The sequence below is a fragment of the Plecotus auritus genome (assembly GCF_963455305.1).
Source record: "Plecotus auritus genome assembly, chromosome: 2".
Classification (NCBI taxonomy): domain Eukaryota; kingdom Metazoa; phylum Chordata; class Mammalia; order Chiroptera; family Vespertilionidae; genus Plecotus; species Plecotus auritus.
In genome coordinates, this window is record NC_137771.1 from 78,766,209 (window position 1) to 78,792,125 (window position 25,917).

The window sequence follows — 25,917 nt, forward strand, 5'->3', positions numbered from 1 at the left end:
CACAGGTTTTGAGATTAGGACATAGAAATCTTTGGGGGACCATATTCTTTCCACGACCGAGGGTCTCATTGCTGCCATTTTCAACCCCCATAAACAATTAATTTAACTAGGTTACAGAACTCCTAGTTCATATTCCAGAAAAAAATGAGTAAAGTGATTAAACAAAAGTCAGCAGATTTATAATAGAGTAAAAGGTGAAAAAGTTGGAAAGTTTAGATAACATATTTAGGCCAAAGATATAGAAAAAACAAAACACCTAAACTTTATAAATATGGTTTAAAAGGTGGCCTTAAGCCCTGGCCAGTGTTGCTAGGTGGTTAGAGTGTCGGCCAGTGTACTGAAGGGTTGCAGGTTTGATTCCTGGTTAAGGATATGTACCTGGGTTGGGTTGCAGGTATGATCCTGGCCAAGGTCAGGGAGTGTGCGGGAGGCAACCAATCAATGTGTCTCTCTCACATAGATCTTTCTTTCTTTCTTTCTTTCTTTCTTTCTTTCTTTCTTTCTTTCTTTCTTTCCTCTTTCTCTCTCTCTCTCTCCCTCTCTCTCTCTCTCTCTCTCTCTCTCTCTCTCTCTCTCCCCCCCCCCCCTCATTCCCTTCCACCTTCCACTCTCTCTAAAATTATCAATGAAAAAAATATATCCCCAGGTGGGATCAACAAGAAAAAAAGGTGGTCTTATTTCATATAATAGAGAATCAAAGATTAAGCAGAATTTCAAAGACCTCAGAGCTTATTAAATTCAATTCTCCATTTGTCAAATGAACACCACCTATAATAAAACTCATACAAGGTAGAGGTTTCCAACACTCCCTCTAGATTATACGCTAGTTCTTACTTCCCTGCTGTTACTACAGTCATCTAAAAGACTATTACATGATCTCCTGAATTCTAAATACAACAAAGCTATGGTCAGAAAAAACAACAACTCCATCAAAAATGAAAATAAGAAATGATATGTCCTGAAATGAGGAATTAAAAAGACCAACTGGAGGGACTAAATACAATTAATTGCATAAGATTCACAAAATATTCATTCTAAAAGAGAAGTCAAAATAAAAAAAAAGATCTTGAGAAAAGAGGGCTTCCCAAAAGGTGTGTTTGGGACTCAATCTAGAATAAAATGTCCTGAAAATCTAGAGTATAAAACTCTTGAAAATATTTTTTCCCTCTCCCCCAAAGAAAAAAAGTTTAGTTTGAAAATCAGGGACTGTGTAAGTAATATAATTATGTTACCTAGTAAAGTGTCAGGATTTCTTCATTTAAGGCAATTTATACACTAAAATACTGAGTTGTTAAACTTTAGAATCATGCTCAGAAACAACAAAAAGTTTTAAAAACATTTAGAGAAAGCAGCAAAGTTCTTTCTATATAGTATGTTTCTCTATTTTGCTTTTTAAAATAAAGTGTGTCCTGGACTCACAGGTAGCTAGATTTGGGAAAGCCATTATGTGAACAAGCTTCTGATTGTCATTTAAGAACACTCCTGATTCAATATCTATTCCAAGTGGTCACCTTGCCTTGGTTTGAATACCTCTAACAAAAATTCATTTCTTCACAGGGAAAACTACTGTGGACAGTTTTAGCGAAACTGCCTGTATCTATCTGCCCCAAGGATGGCCCTCCAGCCCTCTCAGGAACACAATCCCCCTTTCCTCAGGGTTGAGGCAGGAAGTACTATTGTGGCCTCATTATCTGTAGGATAAATAAGCTAGAAATTGCAAGTAAGTGTGTTATGATTTTTTCATGCTGACATCTATTTAAATATATTATTTTTACACTCTGTTTCCAAGACTTAAGATGAGCAAGCAGGTGGATTTAATATCACAATTTTACATTTTAAACCGATATGAACATTCCAACAGCCACTCTCCTTGTCTAAAGACATTTTCTTCAAGTCATGGATCTCTTACAATAAAGATTTCATCATGCTATTATTTTTCATCAGCATTTTCTTAACAACAAAGTCAGAAGAGATAAGGATCAAACGACTTTTTAAACTTAAGGACATTTTCTAGGCAAATTAAGAATCTCAACCACAATTTAAAAGTACTATTGGAATTATTTATGATTAATGAAGACTAATGAAGGAAGACTCAATAGAATAGAAAATATAAACATGCAAAATTGACCTTTCAACTAAAAGTCAAAGGTCACATTCATCTGGTTTAGGTGATTTCACTATTAAATCGCCTATATAAATAATCTTGCAAAAGCTAAGAAAAAATAAATTTTAGTTTACCCTGTTCATGAAAATATATTGCCTAATTTATTTTCATTATACATTTAAGAAAGTTATAACTCTTTTTTAGCAGGATTAGCAAAAAAATCTACTCCTCCCATCTATGTAAGTGCCAAATTCAACTGAATGTGCTTTATCCATTTAAATGATTTAAATGATTAAGAAAAACACATAATTTAGTTAATTTATCAAAGCTCTACTATAAAACATTAAATATAATGAAATTTATTTATATTAATACTAGTATTTATGTAAAAGTAGTTATAAAGAAAGAGAAAAGTGTTCTGAAATTATTTTATGTCATTCATATGGGACAAATTTTTTTTTTTTGGGGGGGGGCTTGATTTTAGTAGAAATAAAATATATCTAAGAAAACAATATACTTCCACTAAGAGGCATTCTAAAGCCAGAATAAAAAGCTGTTATTTAAAAGCAAATGGTATTGTGCTCTTCTTCCAATAATGGGTTAGATTCCACTTTCATTGTTGATTTTGTTGGGCAAGGAACTGGGAAATATATTAGATAAGAAAGAATTGCTACCCATTTTGTTGCAATGCTTTATTTAGTTGCTAAGCAGCTTCATAATCTGAGACAGTTAGACCAGTATTAATTTTTTATAAATTTAGGAGAACAAAGAAGACTAAATGCATATCACTTATTCTCTTTCATGGCAGATCTCTATAGTTTATTATTAATGCTTGTTTCTTTATTTAAGATTCAAGATATTACAAAGATAAAATTATTCCAGGCTACAGTTTTTACCTTGAACCTAATTACAGAAATGAGAGAGTACTATGGATTGAATTGTATCTCCCAAAAAAGAAATATGTTGAAGTCTTAACTCCCATCTCTCAGAATGTGACCTTATTTGGAAACAGGGTCACTGCAGATGTAACACATTAAGATGAGGAGTAGGGTGGGTCCCTAATCTAATATGACTGGGGTTCTTACAAGAAGACAGCCATGTGAAGACAGAGAAACATAGGACACCCTGTGACAATGAAGGCAGGAATTGGAATTATGCAGCTGCAAGAGAAAGACAAAGATTACCAGCAAACCACACAGGTTGGAAGAGGCAAGGAAAGATTCCTGTTCATGGTGCAGAGGGAGCAGGGGCCTGCCTTTGGAATTCCAGTCTCAAAAACTGTGAGACAATACCTTTGTGTTGTTTTAAAATTAAATGAGCTATCAAGCCATGTAAAGACATGGGGAATATTACTCAAATGCATATTACTAAGTGAAATAAGCCAGTATGAAAAGAATATATACTGTATGATTCCAAGTATATGATACTCTGGAAAAGGCAAGACTATAGAGACAGTAAAAATATCAGTGGTTTCCAGGTGTTATGGAAGAGGGAGGGATGAACAGGTGGAACACAGAGGGCTTTTAGAGCAGTGAAGGTATTCTATATGGTACAATAACAGTGGGTATAGTCATTACACATTTGTCCAAACCTATAGATTGTGCAACACCAAAAGTGAAATGTAATGTAAATTATGGGCTTTGGGTGATAATGATGTGTCAGTGTAGGTTCATTAATGTAACAAATGGACCACTCTGATGTGGGATGATACTGGGGAGGCTGAATGTGTGTGTGAGTAGGGAATATATGGAAACTCTATGTACTTCCTGCTCAGTTTTATTGTCAACCTAACATAGTTCTAAAATATAAAATGTAAAAAAAAGAAATAAAAAAGGTTCTACTATGCCAGGACTGGGTGTCTAAAGTCTAAACATGTAAGGAAGATGCTAAGGGCTATGTTTACAAGATAAAAGACTAGAATAACAACAAAGCATCTGCAGCTGATTCGAGGAGATGAGCTCTGCTCTGCTTTTGGCCAAGGCAAACTAGCTTGTATTAGATCAAAATCTTGCCAAAAACAATAAGAAAAGGTGAATAAAATTTATAATATTTACTGTTTGAACATCAAAAATCACGAAGGCAGTGATGACCTGAGGGACCAAGATCCATTACCTCAACACTTGGAGCCACTCTTCTCTTGCAGGAACTCATTAATTTGTAAGTAGTTGCTGGGAGGCTGAGTAGCCACCCAAAAGCTAAGAGGCTAGAAAACTATTCAGAGGTTTACGCATTCTTATGAGCCGGGGAGACAGAAATAGTGTTGAAGACCTACCAAAAAGAAAGGTCCTGGTTCCCACTACAAGAAGAGCTCCACTCAGTGGTACGTAGGATCCAGCTTTTACCACCTGACTGTGTGCATCTCTTCCCAGTTCCGTGTCCAGTGATGGCACATTGGTAGTTTGAAACTGATACAGTGGCAATGTTTACACCATGGAAATTGGCAAATGCTACAACTTGGAACACTTCCTACCAAGAGTCAGTTTTAAACACCAGCATACCACAGGCTGCATTAAAAAGGTAAGGCAAACCAGAAATAAACCAATCCTGAGACAGACTGAGAAACAGTTACAAATGTCAATCTCAGACAAATTAATCAGTCTTTACCTTAGAGCCTGGTAGAAGCAAAATTAAATTCTCCTAGAAGATTATAGTCTAGATGCTAGAGTTTTTAAAATTTATTTTATTTATTTATTTTTAATCCTCACCTGAGGATATATTTTTATTGATTTTTCTATAAAGAGAGAGAGAGTGTAACATCAATCGGTTGCCTACCTAACCCACCCTGCGCTGACCCCGATCAGGGATCAAACCTAAAGCTGGATATCCAGACCAGGAACAAAACCCACAACCTTTTGGTGTATGGGGTGACCTTCTAACCAACTGAGCCACAATGGCCAAGGCCCTATAATTTTTTTAAAAAAAGGAACAATGCTCATCATTTACTAAAAATAATCAGATGCATAGAAAGGGAAGACAACTGGTCAAAGTCAAGAAAAAAAAAAAAAAAAGAAACAAACCAAGACAAGGCCTACCTACTAGAGAATTCAGAATGGACTTTAAGATAACTAAGTAATATATTAAAAAATACAAAAGAAAATATGAGGATTTCATTAGAAACCTCAAACCTATGAACAAGAATCAAGTTATAATTATAGAAGTTAAAAATAAACTAAAATTAGAGGTTTTATAGAAAGTTTGACAGCAGATTAAAAACAGATGACCAAGGGATTAGTGAACTAGAACAGTACTTCACAAACTTCGATGTATACACAAGTCACTGGAGATTCAGATTATGATCAGCAATAGGATGTATAAATTGGGATTTATATGCAATGGAATACTATATAGCCATGAAAATAGAAGAACGATAGCTACTTGCAAAAATACAGGGTGTCCCTAAAAATGTATACTGGTACACACTTTAACAGCTGATAACTCACTTAAGTTTCATTGCTTTTCAGATTTAATTTATTTGAAATAATGGGTGAAACCAGACTAAGCTTTGAACAAAGAAAATTTATTCACTAGACTTTTTTATCGGAATACATAAAAGATAGAGTTTATGGTACAAAACTGGCAACAGTTGACAAATAGAGGGCACACAAATACTGAACGAAATGATTCTTGATGTTTGCGATTCCATTGCTTCGCATTATCAGCAGTGACTGGACCAGAACAGTAATCAGTTTGAAAACAGATGTTGACAAAAAAAAATTATTCATTTCTGTAGATTCTTTTAAATTTTGAAAATGAACTGCATGTTAATAAACAATGACTGTATAATTATTCAAAGTGTGTATACATTTTTTGGGAAACCCTGTATTTTTTATCCTTGTATACAAGGAAACTTGTAAAATAAAAATGAAGAAAAGTCTGAGAAAAGAAAGAATGATACTGACTTCAGTTTTACTGGGGCAAAAAGACGCACACACACACACACACACAGACATATATATATATATATATATATATATACACATATATATGCATATAAACAATAAGCTTTGGGTTATACTTTCTAGTATTTATTCATGAAAGCATTTGAAGAAAATTAATGGCAGGTCACAATATTTTTTAGTTATTAGAAACAAAGTAGAAAATTTTCAGTTAAAAAAATTCTACTTCCTCTTAAGGCTCTATGTTTTTCCATGTTCAGCTATGGAACGTAGAAACTAAATATTTGTTTGAGACCATTAATTTCTGGGCCATTCTGGGAAACAGTTTGCCTTTACTGGATTTCAAACTTTTTCACATTTATTTTAAGTCATCTTATTGTACTATATCTATGATCATGTAAGAATAAAATTATATTAAGTTTACTGCAAAATCAACACATACCTGAGATAGATAGATAGATAGATAGATAGATAGATAGATAGATAGACAGATAGATAGTAAGCATCAAATCTATACCATGGAAAACACAGGAAAACCATAAGCAAATTATGAAAGGGTCTCTTAAAAAGTAGTATAAATATGATGCCTTCTTTGCTCACAGATATTTAAATGTTGCCTGGTTTTGAACCAAGAATTTATTTTATAAACATAGGCAAATACTAATAGTTAAAATGTTCCTTCCCAGTGTCACCTGAACCTTATTCTTCAAAAGAAAAAGAGGTGACACTTTAGTTGCCTAAGGTCATTTAACTTATCTAAGGTCCCCACCCTGACTCCAACTGGAAAACTCCTCATCTTTTATAATGTAAGCCAAGTGTGCTAAGATAGGCAACATAGATGCATTTTTATAGCTATTTGCTAAACACAATACCTTACAGAAAATGATCTTACCACTTGTGCTGGAACTTGTTCCATTTTTGCAGCAGGAGTTCCTGGTCTTGGGTAAAACTGGTTAATAAAGAGGCTTGGAAATTTGTATTCTTCAACAAGTTTCACTGTTTCTTGAAAATCTTGATCTGTTTCTCCAGGAAAACCACAGATAATATCTGTAGCAATAGTTATTCCAGGAACTCTAAAATATAATGAGACAAAAATATAAAAACTCTACTGCAATCTATAATTATTCTACTTCCCTGATATTTTAAATACCATTGTTCCTTTTAGAATTAAATTTTACTTTCAGGAAAGAGATATTTACAAATATTTTTAAAGAGCCCTAAATACTAAGAATTTAAGAAAAACAGTGGACCCCTGTCATCTGCAAGAGGTACCCATTTTTAATTTTTTAAGATGTTTCTTTGTTCTTTCCTATTTTAAGATACTTATCCTACTATTCCTAGATTTACTTATTTTAATGTAATATTTTCTGACTTCTCTATTAAGGTAAATGAGGATTTAGTTCTTTAAACTACTCTATCCCTCCCTTCTCTATACAATCATGCACAATTTGGGGTGAAATTCATAGTATTTTCATTGGTATAACTGCAAAGATATTGTTCATTGCAGAGCCCACTGGTATACTATCATGAAGTTTCTTTTATCACAATATTGAATTTTTCATAAAGTAAATAGTTGTCTCTTTTTAAAAATTTTTCTCAATATTCTAAATATTCTATGTATCTATGCTAATGTTTCCAGAAACTCCATCAAGTCTATCAAAAACCAAAACTATTTTCTAAACATTCAATATCTATAATAATGAAAGCATAATATGCAAATCGACCCAACGGCTGTACAGTGGAACAACCATACGGACGACCTTCCAAATGAAGCAAGGGCTGTGAGGGCCGAGGTAGTCACTGGGGCTGCTGCCTTGGCCCAAGGCAGCTGGGGCTGCGAAGGCCTACTCTTACAGGAATTTCGTGCATCGGGCCTCTAGTATTATATAATTGACCAGTTCCATTCCATCCTCTCTCCCATCCCCTCTAGAAATGCCACTCTTACTTTCTTCAAGTGTGTGTTGCATTCATAATAAAGCAGCTGTAATACTTGAATGTTATTCCTTGGTCTCCTTTTTTCAATCCTGTTTTTTTCCTGGATCCCATGTCCTCTTAATTCTTGATTATTCTATTCTCCATAATTTTACAGGAGCATTCTTTCAGAAGTGTCATTAAAAAAGAGAGCTAGCAAAATCTTGTTATTGTCCTAGGATGTCTGAACTCTCAATCTATGACTGATTGTGGCTATACATAGCATTCCAAAATGAAAAGTATTAGCCACCCGAATTTCATAATGTCCCCCCCCCCACACACAACTTTTTCTTTAAGCTGGCAAGGTTAATAAGGTGTACAGATTTACTCTGAGGCACACTTCTTCATATGTGCCCCACTCTCTTTTTGAAAGCTTTTAGGATATTAAATTCATTCTTAATGATTTTAAATTTTATGATAATAGGCCTTGCGTTAGGTATTTAAGTTTTTGTACAGGATACAATCTAGAGAGTCATGTTCTTTAGGTCTATGTTCTTTTTAAAATCACTTCTTCTTTTTTTAAAAAATATATTTTTGTTGATTTCAGAGAGGAAGGGAGAGGGAAAGAGAGATAGAAACATCAATGATGAGAGAGAATAATTCATCGGCTGCCTCCTTCACGACCCCTCCTGGGGATAGAGCCTGCAACCTGGGCATGTGCCCTGACAAGGCATTGACCTCCTGGTTCATAGGTTGACACTCAACCACTGAGCAACACTGGCTGGGCTAAAGTCATTTTTTCTGTCTCTGGGATGCCTCGCCTTCAAATGTTGAAATTGGTGAATAGAGTCTCTAAGCTCTTCCACTGCCATTTTCAATCTTTGTCCTTTTATTCCACTTTCTGAAAGATGTAGTTGATTTTATCTTCCAACTCTTCCATTGAAAAAAATTTAATTGAATATCTTACTTTAAATTTCTCTCCTTCTCCAAGTTTCCTTTTCAAAGCACAGTGATTTCATTTTAGAGATGCAACATATTTTCTTATTTCTGAGGATACCCACATTTTTTTTTTTACAGTTTTCCCTCTGCTCAATGCAACTATGTCTATTTCCTTCAGGTTTTTTTTTTTTTTTTTTTTTTAATTTTGGTCCCTCTCATTCATAGTTAAGGCTTTCCATCAATAAACAATTAATTTTTGTTATCTTTTATTATTTAAAAGTAAATCACTAAACACTTTCCATTACAGAGTGGTTAGGTAAGCAAGCTGCTTTTGCTTTTGATAGGTCCAATGTTAGCATCTTAAAAATCATTCCTCTATTGACTTTTTCAAGTATGCTACAATTGTTTATTGTATATTAACAGCATAAGAACAACAAAATAACATTAACAGTATTCAAAATAGAATCAATGGAACAACAGGAAAAATTTCAAATCACAGAATACCTATCTATAAAGATTGTTCTACCACCTAAATGCAGTTCTATAAGAATGAATAGGACAGTTTATCTCAACAAGATATATTAAATATTTGGGGGCATAAGTGAGAACAAAAGGATGTGACAAGGGAAAAAATCAAATTACTGGATGCCTAATATAAGCAGTTTCATTAAAATAACAGATTTCCATACCTAGTTTGTATAATCCTTTAAAGCATGTGTGAAAGAAGAAAGATAAATTTATTTTAAAAAATATTTTCTTGATTCCTACTTGGTCTCATTTAGCTATTAATTTGGCTGAACTTTAATCAATAAGATAAATTACAAAGACAGAAACTTTTCTCTGTGATGATAAAGAGACAATATGCATAGAGAAAAATAAAATGGTATATTAAAAAACAATTTTTATTTTTATTGTAATTTAAAAACACATTTTCTTCATTAAGGGTGATTATTAAAATTATGTTGGAAAATCATAAAAACATGCTCTTACAGAAAGCTACAGCTAATAAGACCATTTTCTATACTTATTAAAGCATGTGGAATAGAAAAATTTGCTTCAATTAGCTAATTTTTATACTTATAACTACTCCTGAACAAAGGTAAAAGTAATGGTAATGGATCACATTAGAAATGGCAGAGAAGAGTCTATCTCTCCTAGGAAATTTAAAAAAAATTAGAAACTGTCTATGAAATACTGCAGAAACAAAGACAAATTCCTTATTGTCCTAGGCTGTGAATTAGAATAAACTTGGCACTAGACTATGGGGTATTCCCACAGGAAAGTACCTTACTGATTTCTCCCCACCCCCCAATCCTTCTTGATCCAGGATAGTTGAGCTCAGTATTATGCAACACCTGCTTACTTTGGCTTCAAGGCCCACAGTGAAAAAGGAAAGACAAACCTTTGCACTAGTCATCATAAATGTTAAGGAAGGAAATGTCCAATGTATGGATATATTTGATAATCTACACAACAAGTTGACTGATAATAGGGGAGGGAGCAGGCCACTTTGAATTAGTGAAAGACTTATGTTAGTCAGAACTTAAAACTAAAAGTAGTTTAATTGGTTTCAAAGTTTATAAGAATATAAACTGATTGCCTATAAAATGTTTTCAAAGTAGAGACTGCATTTTAATATTTGATGAGGCTCATCTATACATTAATTTTATATCTGCAAATGATGCTATATATGTTCTTAAAAATAATTCAGTTTCTTAACTGAACCAACAACAAAAAGCTCCTCATAATTACAGTGTTAGTTTGCTCAGTAAATAATTCTCTTCAGTATATGAGAAAATCAAATTTTGAAGTGAACCAAGTTCTAAATTACATATGATTTAAGTGGCTAAGAGGAAATTATATGAGGTGTAAAATACAATATTAATCCAAATACTTATTATGCTAATTATGACTAAATGCTGTTTTTGAGAAGCTTTGAATTTTCAAAATATTAAAAATATTAATATTCATTTCCATGAATTTATTAAAACTGTGAGTCTAATGAATATAATTATGAGGTATTATGTGTTTTTAAAATTTAAAAGACCTTCTATATCTTTATTTTCATAGTAGTATTAGAGAATAATTCTGAAAGAAGAATATAGAAATGTTTAATTATATTAAAAACAGAGACATTTTGACCCATTATTGTTTCTGACTTACACAAGCCATTAACTGGAAAAATGGGTTCATTAAATTACTTGGAAATGGAATTAATGAAAAAGATTCAAATTATACATCTGCGTTGGCAGAAGTGGTGCTATGTATGATCAGTTAAGAAATCTATCAGGACATGTGAGGAGAGTACTACCTATTTGCTGGCCCTATGCTAGGATTTTTAAAAGCCCCAATATTTTAAGACTTATTTACCTTGAGTAAAACTACAAATATCCCATACTATACTTAAAATACTATTAAAATGTAGTACTTTAATTCGTCTCCAGATTTTCACTTGCACTTTGGTGTTACACTGGTAAAAATAGGAAAAAGGTTCATTCTAGTTCATTCCTTAGACCAAAAAATTATTAGCTTCAAATTCCACACGTGAAAAAAAACTAAAAATAACATAAAATTCTATTACCTCAGAAAAAGAATCAGACCTATTAAAATTAGTAGGCATAAACTAAACACATGGTTGAAAAATATATTTTAGTCTTATGGATATTAATTCCAGGACAATTACTCAATATTTCTAGGAAAAGCAAACTAGACAGAGGCAGGGGGAAAAATAACTTGAACTGAATGGAAATCAATATATCTAAATATATGGGATACAGCTGAAACAATGCTTAGAAAGAAATTTATAGATTTAAATGTCTGTGTTAGAAAGAGTTAAAGACAATAATCTAAGCTTCCATCTCAAGAAGCTTTAAAAAAAGAGCAAAGTAGGACAAAGAAAGGAAATAACTAAGGTACAAAAACTCAATGAAATAGAAAATAGAGAACAAGTAAAGGTGCCTCTTTATAAAACAACAAAATTACTAAACTACTAGCTAGACTGAGAAGAAAAAGAAGACACAAATGACCAACTTCAGGCATGAAGGAGACAGCACTATAGTCAAGATCAACACTAAAAGTATACTAAGATTAATCGACCATATATATGTGGGTTTACTAGTATTTTGTGGCTCTCTATTCCATTCCATTGATCTATGTGTCCATTTTCTTTCCAGTACCATATTGTTTTGAATACTATAGCTTTGTAGTATAGTTTGAAATCAGGGAGCATGATCCTCCACTTTTGCTCTTTCTCAAGACTACTTTGACCAGACAGAGAAAATTTAGGATTATTTGTTCTAGTTCTATGAAACAAGTCATTGGTATTTGGATGGGGACTGCATTGAATTTGTAGATTGCATTGGGGATTATGGACATTTTAACAATATTACCTCTTTCAATTCATGAAAATGGTCTATCTATCCATTTATTCATATTGTCTTTAATTTGCAGCCACTGTGGAAAACAGTATGGAGCTTCCTTAAAAAATAAAAAACAGAACTACCATAAAATCCTTCTATTTTACTTCTGGGTATTTATCCAAAGAAAACAAAAACACTAATTTGAAGAGATATATGAACCCCAATATTCATTGCAGTTTTATTTACAAAAGTAAATATATGGAAGCAACCTAAGTGCCCATCAATAGATGAGTGGATAAAGATGATGTGGCATATATTGCACATCTATAGTCACCCATAGATGTGCCTTTGTGGAACGCAGATTATTTTAAGCTAAAGGCAACTGAGACCCTGTGGGCTCAAGAGAAACTTCTGCCCCTCTTTAATTACTCAGAAGAATTTAAATTAGAGGTCTTGTTCATAATAAGAGATTATCAGAGATAACTTTTTTGACTTATCTATAGGGCAGGGCAAACTACTAATTACTTAATATTTGCTCTTCTTATCATCCTGAAACGATCTTCCTCCTCCCTGAATCCCCAAGGTGCCTTACCTCATCCTTAGCTCAGAATGCCATACATACCTCATTTTAACTTATTGTATGTGAACCTCTCTTGAATGTGGCATCTCTGACGCCCTCATTATGTGAGGTTCCTATACATACATATGAAATGAAATTTGGTTATTCTCTCTTGTTAATCTGTCTCATGTGGACTTAATTATTAGACGAGCTGATAAAACCTTCAAGGATAGAAAAATGTTTTCTTTTTCTCACACAATACATTCAATGGAATATTATTCAGCCATTAAAAAGAAGAAAATCCTGCCCTGGCCGGTTTGGCTCAGTGGATAGAGCGTCGGCATGCAGACTGAAGGGTCCCAGGTTCGATTCTGGTCACGGGCATGTACCTGGGTTGCGGGCACATCCCCAGTAGGGGGCATGCAGGAGGCAGCTGATCGATGTCTCTCTCATCGATGTTTCTAACTTTCTATCCCTCTCTCTTCCTCTCTGTAAAAAATCAATAAAATATATTTAAAAAAAAAAAAAGAAAGAAAATCCTGCCATTTGAAACAACATGGATACACCTAGAGGGTATTATGCTAAGTGAATTAAGTTAGAGAAAAATCATATAAATGTGGTATGATTTCACTTATAAGTAGAATCAAAAAGTAAATATACAAAACAAAACAGAAACAGATTCATAAATACAAGAAACAAACTGGTGGTTATCAGAGTGGGGAGAGGTTAGAGGGTGGGTAAAACAGGTGAAGGGGATTAAGAGATATAAACGTCCAGTTACAAAATAAATTGTAGAGTTATGATGTACAACATAGGGAATATAATTAATAACATTGTATTAACTTTGTAAGGTGACAGATTGTAATTAAATTTATTGTGGGGATCATTTCATAATGTATATAAATATTGATTCACTATGATGAACACCTGAAACTAATAGGATTTTATACTTTAACTAGAGGCCTGGTGCACGAATTCGTGCACGGGTGGGGGGTCCCTCGGCCTGGCTGGCAATCGGGACTGATTGGGGCCGATTGGGACCGGCCAGCTGCGGGGAGGGACCATGAGAGGTTGGCCAGCCATGGGAGCCAACCATGGGGTTTGTTTATCTTCTACAATTGAAACTTTGTAGAAGTTAGGGTGCAGGCTGTGGGAGTGCACTGACCACCAGGGGTCAGCTCCTACATTGAGCGTCTGCCCCCTGGTGGTCAGTGCATCGTCATAGTGACCGGTCGACCGGTCGTTTGGTCAACTGGTCGTAACAGTCGCTTAGCTTTTATATATATAGATTATACGTCCAAAGAGTAATGGGCAAATTATTTGAAAGACATAAATTATAAAAAGTGACTCAAGAAGAAATAGAAAATTTGATTAGTTGTTTACCTATTACAAAAATTGAATTTGTAATTAAAAAATCTTGCCAAAAAAGAAAACAACCCAGGCCCAGATGGCTTCCCTAGTGAATTCTATGAAACATTTAACAAAGAATAAAACTAGTTCTACAGAAACCATTTCAAAGATAGATGAGAAAGGGACTAATTTTATGAGTCCAGCAGTAGCCTATATGAAAACAAGAGAAAGAGATTAGAAATAAATTCTAGACTAATATCCCTCATGAACAGAGAGACAAAATTTCTTAACAAAATATTAGCAAACTGAACCCAGAAACATATAAAGAGGATTGCACACCTCAACCAAGTTTTTAACCACAGGAACACAAGGTTGGTTTGATATACAATTATCGATTAATGCAATAAATCATAATGAAAGAACAAAGTACTCTTAATAGATACAGAAAGCTAGGTTGACAAATCCAATGCCCATCCTATCTAATAAAAGTGTAATATGCAAATTAACCACCACTCCGCTACACTCACAAGCCACGCCCACCAGCCACGCCCACCAGCCAATCAGGAGCGAATATGCAAATAAACCCAACCAAGAAGGCTACCGCCATAGAGAGCAGGAGGGAGGCTTGGGTTTCCCCGGCAATGGAGGAAGCCAAGCTTTCCACCTGTCCTTGCCGGCCTAGGCCTCCACTCAAGGCTACAAAGTTTCAATGATAGAAGATACATAAACCCAAACAGAAATGGCGGCAGCCATGGAGCTGGAAAGAGCAGGAGGCTAGGGTTGCCCACGGTGATGGAGGAAGCCAAGCTTCTGCAGCCCTGGCTGGCCCAGGCCTCCGCTTAAGGCTACAAAGTTTCAATTATAGAAGATACACAAATCCCAATAGAAAAGGCTGCCGCCATGGAGCAAGCAGAAGGCTTGGCTCTGCTCCAGGCTACAAAGTTTCAATTGTAGAAGATAAACAAACCCCAGATACCAGGGCCTCTGCTTGGGTCGCTGGGGCGCGTGGCCGGCCTGCAAACCACCACAGGCCCCTCGCCCAGGCCGCCCCACACCCCAAGGGAACCCCCACCCTGATCCAGGCCACCCTTCAGGGCAAACCAGCTGGCCCCCACTCATGCACCAGGCCTCTATCCTATCTAATAAAAGAGTAATATGCAGATTGACCATCACTCCAACACACAAGATGGCTGCCCCCATGTGGTCAAAGATCCTGCCCCCATGTAGACACAAGATGGCCAGCAGGGGAGGGCAGTTGGGAGGGACCAGGCCTGCAAGGAAGGGCAGTTGGAGGCAACCAAGCCTGCAGGGGAGGGCAGTTAGGGGTGACCAAGCCGGCAGAGGAGGGAAGTTGGACCAGGCCTGCAGGGAAAGGCAGTTGGGAGGGACCCAGGCCTGCAGGGGAGAGCAGTTGGGGGACCAGGCCTGCAGGGAAGGGCAGTTAGGGGTGACCAGGCCTGCAGGGGAGGGCAGTTAGGGGTGACCAGGCCTGCAGGGAAGGGCAGTTAGGGGAAAACAGGCTGGCAGGGGAGCAGTTAGGCATCAATCAGGCTGGCAGGGGAGTGGTTAGGGGGTGATCAGGCTGGCAGGCAAAAGCGGTTAGGGGCAATCAGGAAGGCAGGCAGGCAGGCGAGCAGTTGGGAGCCAGCAGTCCAGGATTGTGAGAGGAGTCCCAGATTGGAGAGGGTGCAGGCTGGGCTGAGGGACACACACCCCCGTGCACAAATTTCATGCACCGGGCCTCTAGTTCATAATAAAAAACTCTCAGGAAACAAAGAATAGGAGGAAACTACCTCAACCTGATAAAGGGTCTACAGCTATTATCACACTTATTAGTAAAAGATTGAAGATATCTGTATCTTTTCAATTTGTCATATTACTGGAAGCTTTTCTCAGAGTAGGTGAGAAAAATAATATAAATTTAAAGTGAAAGAATAGGACATTTTTTAATACATTTAAGATAATTTTCTGCAGTTTTAAATTTATTTTCATAATTTTATGAAAAAAATTTCTTAAAGATCTTAGGCTGAAAACAGAAAAAGCACTAAAACATTTAGATAAGGGTTGAAAAACACTCCCTCACTCCACCCATCCATTTATGTCTCTAACTGTGGTATTCACTATTTACCTAAAATCACTGAAAACTCATAAGAGGGTGGTATATATTTACACTATACATTTAAGGCAGCCATGCTTAAGATGAATACAGATTAAAGAAACACACACAAAAAAATGCCAATGCCAAAAATGCCCTTTCTTTATGTCAATCTAGGGTTTCTTTTCTTAGAGTCTGTGGACTCCCTAAAATTGCATACAAAATTGTATGTATATATTGCAGGGAGAAGTGACCATTGTTTCATTCTGATTTGTAAAGGCTTCTGTGACCCAAGTAAGAGTAGGAAACATTTCTGTGACTGCTTTTGAATCAGCAAAAAAATATATTAGGAAAAAAATGGAAAATAGGCAATATTTGACACAGTCTATGTATTAGAGAAAGTTCATCTGACCAATGTGAGTGAAATTATCATCATGCGTCCAGCCGGCATGGCTCAGTGGTTGAGTGTCGACCTGTGAACCAGGAGTTCATGGTTCAATTCCCAGTCAGGGCACATGCCCGGGTTCCTGGCTAGATCCCCAGTGTGGGCCATGCAGGAGGCAGCCAGTCAATGATTCTCTCTCATCATTGATGTTTCTATGTCTCTCTCTCCCTCTCCTTTCCTCTCTGGAATCAATAAAAATATATTTTAAAAAAATTATCATCATGGCAGGGGTAGATTTAATAGAATCTGAAAGTTGAGTCATATGATATTGTTGTTTTACTTGTTTTTTGGGGGTTGTTTGTTTTTGCAAACCAAAAATGGTCAGATATAATCAATTTCATAAATTTTAACCTAATAGAAAATAAGTAATATAAAATGAATCCCACTCTGTCCCTTATGAGATTACTTGAGAGAGAGAAAAACTGGTGTTATTCCTGCTGTTTCTTAGCCTCACATGCATATATTCTGTACGGCAGGTAATACTGGAGCTAGAAGTCCCAAAAGTCCATTTGGTTCCTTTGGCAGTGGCTTCCCATTAGGTCCTGAGAAAGGAGGCCTGGAGAGGAGATCAGAAGGTGAGAGCAGGAAGAAGCTGATGGGGTCTGAAAGTGATTACCTTCTGTTTCTGAGGCAGCATCACAGTCCTTGCTCCTAGATTCCAGTAACACAACCTCTTCTTTTTGTTCCCTTAGCCGAGTGGCAGTGACTGCTTTCAGCAGTTATTATTCTCTGGTTACCTCAACTCCCAATCTTTACTTTTCCAATATTCTATATAATAAATTTCCTATATTAGATAACATCTGGTAGAAATACCACACATAGCTTTTCTTCCTAACAGGACACTCATCAAACAAAACAATCAACTTCACCAGTGCACACATTCTACTACCTAAATGAGATCACATTTACACAGACCAAAATTTCTTAAAATAAAGTAATAAAATTGGAAATAAATAGTAAAAAGATAGGTTTAAACCCCCCAACACTATTTGTTTGGAAGATAAATACAATAAGAATACAGATGTATTCCTACAAATGAATAGCCATGATCTTTTTCAAAGTAGAACTCAAATTTCTGACACTTCGAGAGAAATTTAAAAGGAATTATTTTCAAATAGTAACCAAAATCTACTACCTAACATAAAATTCAGTTATTAACTTTAAGTGATATTTATAATCAAAGATAGCTTTTCAAGGCCTCCTCATGAAAAAAATTTAGTAGCAATTAGGTTTTTTTTTTTTAAATTATTCCCTCTCTTTAAAAATAATAAAGTGATTTTTACTAAGCTAGAAAATCCAGATGACTTATTTAGTTTAAATTTGGTACAATTTTACATTTCTGAAGTAAAAAATTAGTATGTATGGGTCAGGGAAAGAGAGAAGAAGATGGTTAAAATGATAAAAGATTTTGCTAAAGCTTTGGAAATTTCTGGATATCCTGAGAAATCAGAATTTAAAATGGCAAAAAAAATAAATAAATAACTATTAAATATATGTAGTAAAAACTGGTCAAGTATATGGGAAACACATTTCTAAAATGCAAAAAGAAAAGTGGTTGTCAAATAAGCCAAAAATAAGAGAGGGGACCGACCAGAAGCAGATGCTACCAAAGAATGTGGTGTCACCTATTACATTCCTAAACCTGCTATAAACCCAAAATATACAGTTTGACTTTAAGCAAAAATCAAAAGAATTATCACTATTAAAAATTAAATAAATACTATGTAGAGGGTTCTTTTAACCTATAACGCTATGCTTGTATTCTACAACGAATATTTGGAAATAAGCACAAAGCCTTACATAAAACCAAATATATTGCTTTAAAGATTAAAAGTAAGCATACTGGATAATATTGTTATAACATTTAAAAGAAACCATATTAAAATTCACAGAATTTTTGCACATCTGTTATTAAGATCATTTTATGATATTGCTGGTTAAAGTGAAGGTATTTACTATCTATGGTACTGTTAACATAATTCTTATATGAGTTTTTCTGTTTCTATGGTAACATGAATTATAAGGTTCAATGAAGCCAGATTCAGTAATGTGTATTTTTCTGTTATTCAAGGTGAAAAGGAAATGAAACATTTCTAACATTTATAAACTGCAGCAAATGTCTGAATTCCATTTAGCGATAAGACGATAATTACTAAAGTAATTAGAATTCTTCCTGGATGGAATTATTTTGCACACAGTGGAAATTTAGACTTGGGAATGAAAGCAGGGGCCAGAGTATATTCAGCATCAGTAATTAATTACAACCAAAACGAATATGCTCTTCTGATACCTTGGAACAGACTATACCTTCTGTCTGGTTCTGCTACAATATGAAAGAAACTGGTCCCCCACCCGCATCCCTTAAGTCAGAAATATAGAGTGGGTGAAATCATTTTATTCAAAAGAAAATCCAATTACAGAAATAATCAACTTTTCCTTCTTGCTTTATTTTTTTTTCATATTTGAAAGGGCATTCACATTAGCAGAACCAATTAAATGAATATCAGGACAGGGCAAAAACTACAAAGTTGGACAAGTTTCCTAATGTTTTAAAATTAAACTCCGGAACAAAAAAACACTTATGGAAATTTTAGAGACTCAAACCAGATCATAGCATTCTTTAAAGGGAAAGCATAATTAGAAGGTAACTAAACATCGGGTCTCAGGAAGAATAATTATAAAGTTGTACAATCATAATGCCTCTAATATCCAGTCCACTACAAGTAAGAAATTAGGCAATTTTTACTTTTTAATGGGAGTGTTGTCATCATTAAGAAATGGCAGTCAGAGGCATTACATTTCATATCTTATGCTATCCTAAGATGTAATGTTATAGTACCGTAGAAATAATGCTGAAAAAAATACACATGCAGAAAGAGCATACGAGTATGCGAGAGCCTGCCCCAGAAGTCGTCGAATCAAAATGCAGAATTATGCACAATTACTTTCTTTATTCCTTATTAGTTGAGCTTATGTGTTATTTAAATTCAGTTTACGCTAAAAAACAGATTAAGGGTTGGCAAACTATGGCTCATGGGCCAAATTCAGCCATTGCCTCTTTTAGTAAATAAAGTTTTATTGGAACACAGCCACACCTATTCATTTATATAGTGTCTATGCTGCTTTGGCTATAAGAGCCGAGTTAAGTAATTGTGACAGTTGCAACAGAGATTGTTTACACAAAGCCAAAAACATTTATTATCTTCAGAGAATAACAAAACAGGCCCATGATTGAGTTTTGTTAAGTACTCCCAAGGACACCCAGAGCTGAGTTTGAGGAGACAGTGGCATATGATGCTCTCCAAAACGTAGCCCTAAATCAACCTTTCCATTATCAGAATTCTCATTGATATGATTCAAATCAGAATACTTCCTCCCTGAGCAAACCATGGTCCACAATCTATTAGCACCTATCCACACTATTCATCCCCTGTGGCCCACCTCTCTGATGAAAATTTTCCTGATTTTTCTCTCCTCATCTCAACTCATTCAAGTTCTTCCTTTATACCTCTGATGATGGCCCTATGTCCTGCCTGGCACCTCTCACATTTGTCTTAAGCCTCCTAGTAAATCACAAATGCCTGGTGGACTAGGGTGGGGCCATATTCATATGCTGCAATGAGGCGACAGCCTCACAGCTAGTTGAGGCTCTGTAAAAATGCCTATTGAATTGAAGGTGACGAGCAAGGGAGAACTGGGAAACTGACAGGGGCAGTGAATAAATGAACAATAAGGCAACAGACTTGAATCACACCTTCTAATGATTAATCCCTGTGTTGACTAATACAAGTATCAGCATTTTACTTTAAAGTCCAAGAAGTGTGCTTCCAGCCCTACTCTGTGTGGCAGGGGAAGAGCAGGGTGACCGAGGCTCTGTGACAGGCTTCTCTCTGGGCTAAAGGCCGCTGAGCTGGCTTGTCGTGCTTACAATGAGGGTATGACTTCTCAAATGAATATTTAAAAATAAAATTGTATTAGTTAACAGTTTTTTTTCACCTTAAATTCATATATTTAGAAAAATTAAAACACTGACACAGGGTGAAAGATTATTTTAAATAACCTGAGGTCCTTTGCAGCTTTCAGTTTAAAATTTGGGGGGAAGGGATTTAAGCTGGAATCCTGGAAGTTGAAGCAAGACTTATAAGACTCAAAGAAGAGTTTTCATTCCAATTTTTCATTAGAGTTGCTCTCCTCTATTTTTGAAGGTAAGTCCCATCCTTCAAAAACTGCTTATTAACTGGATGGTATGTTCTTGGCAACGTTCTAGCTAGTCAACATCTATGAGGGCTGCTGTGGCAGAGAGGCAGCAAGTGGCCAGGAGTCCTTTCCATATGAAACCTCATGCAACATGTGTGTTCATTAGACATGGCAGCCTTTATGTGAAGGGCCGGTCAATTTTATGACACTGCCTGCTGGATCCCCTTTTGGGCCAAATCTCTACCTCTGAGAGGGCAATTCCGTTCTGTCTCACCCACACCTGGCTGGCCTGTCAGCTGGGTCCACAGCCACACAGCACTGCCTGAGACCTGCTAACACTCCCAGGCTCTTCCTGATTGTGAGTAGCCCAATTAGTTCTTGTCACACAGCAGCTCCCCGGAGGCCGCCTGCTTCTGACACAGCAGGCTCGGCAACACTGGGATGCTGGGCATTGCTTTCATGCTGGTGGTGGCTGATCCTAAACCATCACAAAGCCACCACATCAGGAAACATCAGGACACTACAGCAACCCCCAAAGTCATCGTTTATGGAAGGAAACAAGTGAACTAGTCACACGTGAACTAGCTCAGTATCAGGTTGGTACAGTGGCATTTTCTGCCACCAGCCTCTGTGAACCTCACTGAGAGCTCACCCTGTGCTAGACACACTTTCAAGTGCTTTTCATATATTGACACATTTACCCCCCAAGGCAGCTAATGAGACAAGTACTATTTTCTCCATTTTATAGATGCAGCAGGGAAAGCACAGAGAGAGTACATACATTGCCTAAGGTCACACAGCAATAAGCAGTAGAGTCTGGATCTGAATCCTAATTGTCTGGTTTCAGAGTCTGTGATCTTAAATGCCTCCCACTGACGGAGGACAGTGTGTATCAAGTAGATACACACTTGTTCCAAAAAGCCCTCTGTTTTCAGAAACAAGAATATCAGGCATCATTGTGAAGCCACTAGTTTGAGACGCTCATTTAGAAGCATGAGTGTCATCTCATGATTCCACAACTACTAAATAACAGAAAGACCCACTTCACACGATCTTTTCAGCCATTCCTCAGTTATTTGATGATTACTCTTTGTTAAAGGACAAGGACACTGGAATTAGGTTGTTTGTCCATAATTACAGAGCTGGTGAACAGGAGAGGAAGCAGGGGTCGGGTGTTCTGATTCCTCATGGTTTACTCATGTGCTTCTCCTTTTATCGAAGGAAAAGAAATGCAGGAAAAACTCCGCACCAGATACTGCACGAGAACTCAGATTTTATCACACATTCTCATTGGTGCCAAAATTACAGAAAGAGAGATAGGATCCCCTGAGACTAGAAACATTAATAGACATAACTAGCCCTTGGCTCTGAGAGGCAGTGAGAAACAAAAATCTTGTTAATTTTTAACACTTCACATCATGTCCCCAACCAGGCAAGGTCTAGGAAGTAGCCCTGATTACATCATTGTCAGCAAACAAATGGCAGGAATTTAGATAACTATGTGGTGCTTGATACCGAATCATGGGTAGTTCACAGCCTGGCACAAAAAACAAGGTATCTCTGTCTTTCACATAATTCAGATCCAATTAATGGCTATAGAGACCCACAAAGACACTCATGCTGATATTCTTTTTTCTATGCTATTTCACAGACATCAAAACAGCCCTGTGAGAAGGGGGGTGTGAAATGTTTACTGTGCAGAGGTTCAGAAAGGTGAAGTATTTGCACAGAGGAAACAGAATTTGAACACTAGCCACTGCCTCTCAAACTTGCTAAATTGACTAATTCCCAAGCACAACAGCCCATTCAAGAGGGCTATGATTTAGAGAGAAATAAAGGACAAGTGTTTGTCTGTGACCACCAATGTACAGCAAGTGTGTAAATGTGTGATGCTGTCTACTAGGCAGGCATCAGTTTATTAAGTTCTACGAGATGAAAGCCTGATTTAAAAACAATTTGAATCAATTCAACCAATGATAACTGAATACCTAAAAGTAAGGGTATAAGAAACAGAATCAGAGTATATTATGGGTTGCACAGAATTTACAGCCACCAGTGGAGGTAAACAGTGACAGGCTCAATAGCATACAAAGGTGAAGGTGGCCCTAGCCAGTTTGGCTCAGTAGCTAGAGCACTGGACCATGGACTGAAGGATCCCAGGTTCAATTCCAATCAAGGTTAGGTACCTCAGTTGCAGGCTCAATCCATGGCCAGGGCCAGTGCAGGAGACAACCAATCAATGTGTCTCTCTCACATGGATGTTTATCTCTCTCTCTCCCCCCCTCCCTTCCATTCTCGCTAAAAATCAATGGAAAAATATACTCTGGTGAGGATTAACAAAACAACAACAACAAAAAAGGTAAAAGGTGGGATAAGAGGAGATGGTGGAAGAAATGGGACTATGAGCCTTAGAGAAGATGAAATTAGGAAAAACACCTCATGGGGAGTGGGAGGTGGGGAGAGAAAAAACACACACAAAAAAGCTGCAAAGGTGTGTTGACATGACAAGATACAAATGCCACCTCCTCATGTAGAATCTGCTGAAATTAACTGCAACAGAGTATAACATCACTAGAATTTATATTCCACTTCAGTCTAAGTGTGTAGCTCCAATCACAGCAACTTCTTTCTTTAGCAAACAGCTTTAACAAAATCAATTTCTGATCAAAAAGAAAATGAAGAAACCCCAGGTGGTAAAATACAAGTAATGACTATTTCATCAGAACTGAAGTCCAAGACACAGGGCTGCGTTGTCCATGACAACAGGCTTCCTGCACAAAGCCGCCTCCTCCTGAAGACAAGGCACATGGTCCAGGCAGCCCTGAATAAGAGTTGTTCTTAATTGCGTGGTGATGCTTTTATAAAATGTGAACATAAATGATATAAGGAAAATCACAAGAAAATGACACCAAGAGAGCAAAATGCAAAGGCAAGTACTACCACTAAAGTAAGGATGACGAATGAAATAGTTTTCAGATGTATAAAAGGGCAAAGCAAATGAGAAAATGTGGACATGACAGACTCTTAAGGGATCTTAACATGCTTTATGGAAGGGGGGAGGGCAGTCTGCATGTGGCTCTAGGGGTCCTGCCAAGGAAGTATCCACAGGACAGTAAAAACAGAATGAATCAAGAACCACTAGCACACACATTTGGGGGCTGAAAGAATCTTATTTTTTAAAAATATATTTTTATTGATTTCAGAGAAGAAGGTAGAGGAAGAGAGAGATATAAACATTAATGAATGAGAGAGAATCATCAATTGGCTGTCTCCTGCACACCCCACGCTGGGGATTTAGTCCACACCCAGGCATGTGCCCTAACTGGGAATGAACCGTGATCTCCTGGTTCACAGGTTGACACTCAACCACTGAGCCATGCTGGCCGGGCTGAAAGAATCTTAATGTTCACGTAACACACCCCTGTATTGAAATCATTTTTGTAAAATGTGGAGAGAGAAGTCACTTTGGGCTTTGATGTCTTCCCAAGGAAAATTCAATTCAATCAATGTTATTAATGAACTTGATAAGCGATATAATCAATATGTAATTTAATAAATATCATAGAATGTAGGCCTCTATGTCCTAGTACTGTGCTCTATGAAGAGTTAGATGCCACACCTGCCTTCAAAGTCCGCAGTCAGAGATAAATCAGGTATTCACCACTAGTGGCAGAGTATTAGCAGTTACAGAAAACACATAGCACATTGCACCAGCCAAGATTCTAAGTGTTTTCCATATATTAACTCATTTAATTCTCAAATATTCCTGTCAGAAACTCCTATCATCTCCATTTCACAGAAGAGGACACTGAGCTGAGAAGGTTAAATAATTTTGACCAGGTCACAGTTAGCTAGGAGTCCCCTCATCTGTTGTTTCACTTTCTGTGGTTTCAGTTACCACAACAAGTCATGCGTTTTAAACTGTGTGCCATTATGGGCAGCATGATGAAGTCTCACATCACCCCGTCCGTCCCACCTAGGACGTGAACCATCTTCAGTTCAGCATCTCCATGCTGTAGGTGCTCCCCGCCTGTTAGTCACTTAGTAGCCTCCTTGGTTATCAGATCATCTGACGTGGTATCCCAGTGCTTGTGTTCAGGTAACCTAAGCTGCCAGAGTAGTGCTGCTGGCAATTTGGATATGCCAAAGAGAAACTGCAAAGTGCCTTCTTTCAGTGAAAAGTGAGTACAGTATAATATGGTATTGTGAGAGAGACCACCTTCACATAACTTTGATTACAATATATTGTTATACTTGTCTTATATTATTACTAGAGGCCTGATGCACTAAATTTGTGCAAGAGTAAGCCTTCCTTCCCCTGGCTGCCGGCACCGGCTTCCCTCTAGCACCTGGGACCAAGGCTACCCTCCGGCCACCAGCAAGCACCCAGGAACCGGGCTTCCCTTGCAGCCCTAGCTTCATCCAGAAAGACATCCAGTCTAATTAGCATATTGCACCTCTATTATTATAGACTAGAGGCCCAGTGCATGAAATTCGTGCATGGGGAAGGTATCCCTCAGCCCAGCCTGCACCCTCTCCAATCTGGGACCCCTCAAGGGATGTCCGGTGGGATAGGGCCTAAACGGGCAGTCGGACATCCCTTTCACAATCCAGGACTGCTGGCTCCCAACTGCTCGCCTGCCTGCCTTCCTGATTGCCTCTAACCGCTTCTGCCTGTCAGCCTGATCACCCCCTAACCACTCCCCTGCCAGCCTGATTGATGCCTAACTGCTCCCCTACCAGCCTGTTTGCCCCCAACTTCCCTCCTCTGCCACCCTGGTCACCCCTAACTGCCCTCCCCTGCAGGCTTGATTGCCCCTAACTGCCCTCCCTTGCAGGCCTGGGTCCTCCCAACTGCCCTCCCTTGCTGGCCATCTTGTGGTGGCCATCTTGTGTCCACATGGGGGCAGGATCTTTGACCACATGGGGGCAGCCATCTTGTGTGTTGGAGTGATAGTCAATCTGCATATTACTCTTTTATTAGATAGGATAGAGGCCTGGTGCATGAGTGGGGGCCAGCTGGTTTGCCCTGAAGGGTGTCCCAGATCAGGGTGGGGGTTCC

General features: G+C 37.2%; 1 protein-coding gene across 4 annotated transcripts in view; it reads right to left on the reverse strand.

Annotated features, from left to right (window-relative positions):
* The window catches only part of CDKAL1 (CDKAL1 threonylcarbamoyladenosine tRNA methylthiotransferase), a gene marked incomplete at its 5' end in the record, with an annotated part of 690,467 nt that overhangs the window by 159,272 nt on the left and 505,278 nt on the right, over positions 1 to 25,917 (reverse strand). For 3 of the 4 annotated variants that reach the window (XM_080655025.1, XM_080655024.1, XM_080655023.1), the window contains one exon: positions 6,893 to 7,073. The exons of the other annotated variant lie outside the window; for it this stretch is intronic. In XM_080655025.1, coding sequence (XP_080511151.1) covers positions 6,893 to 7,073 — 181 coding nt within the window. The remainder of the gene's footprint in view (positions 1 to 6,892; positions 7,074 to 25,917) is intronic. 4 annotated transcript variants of the gene reach the window in all.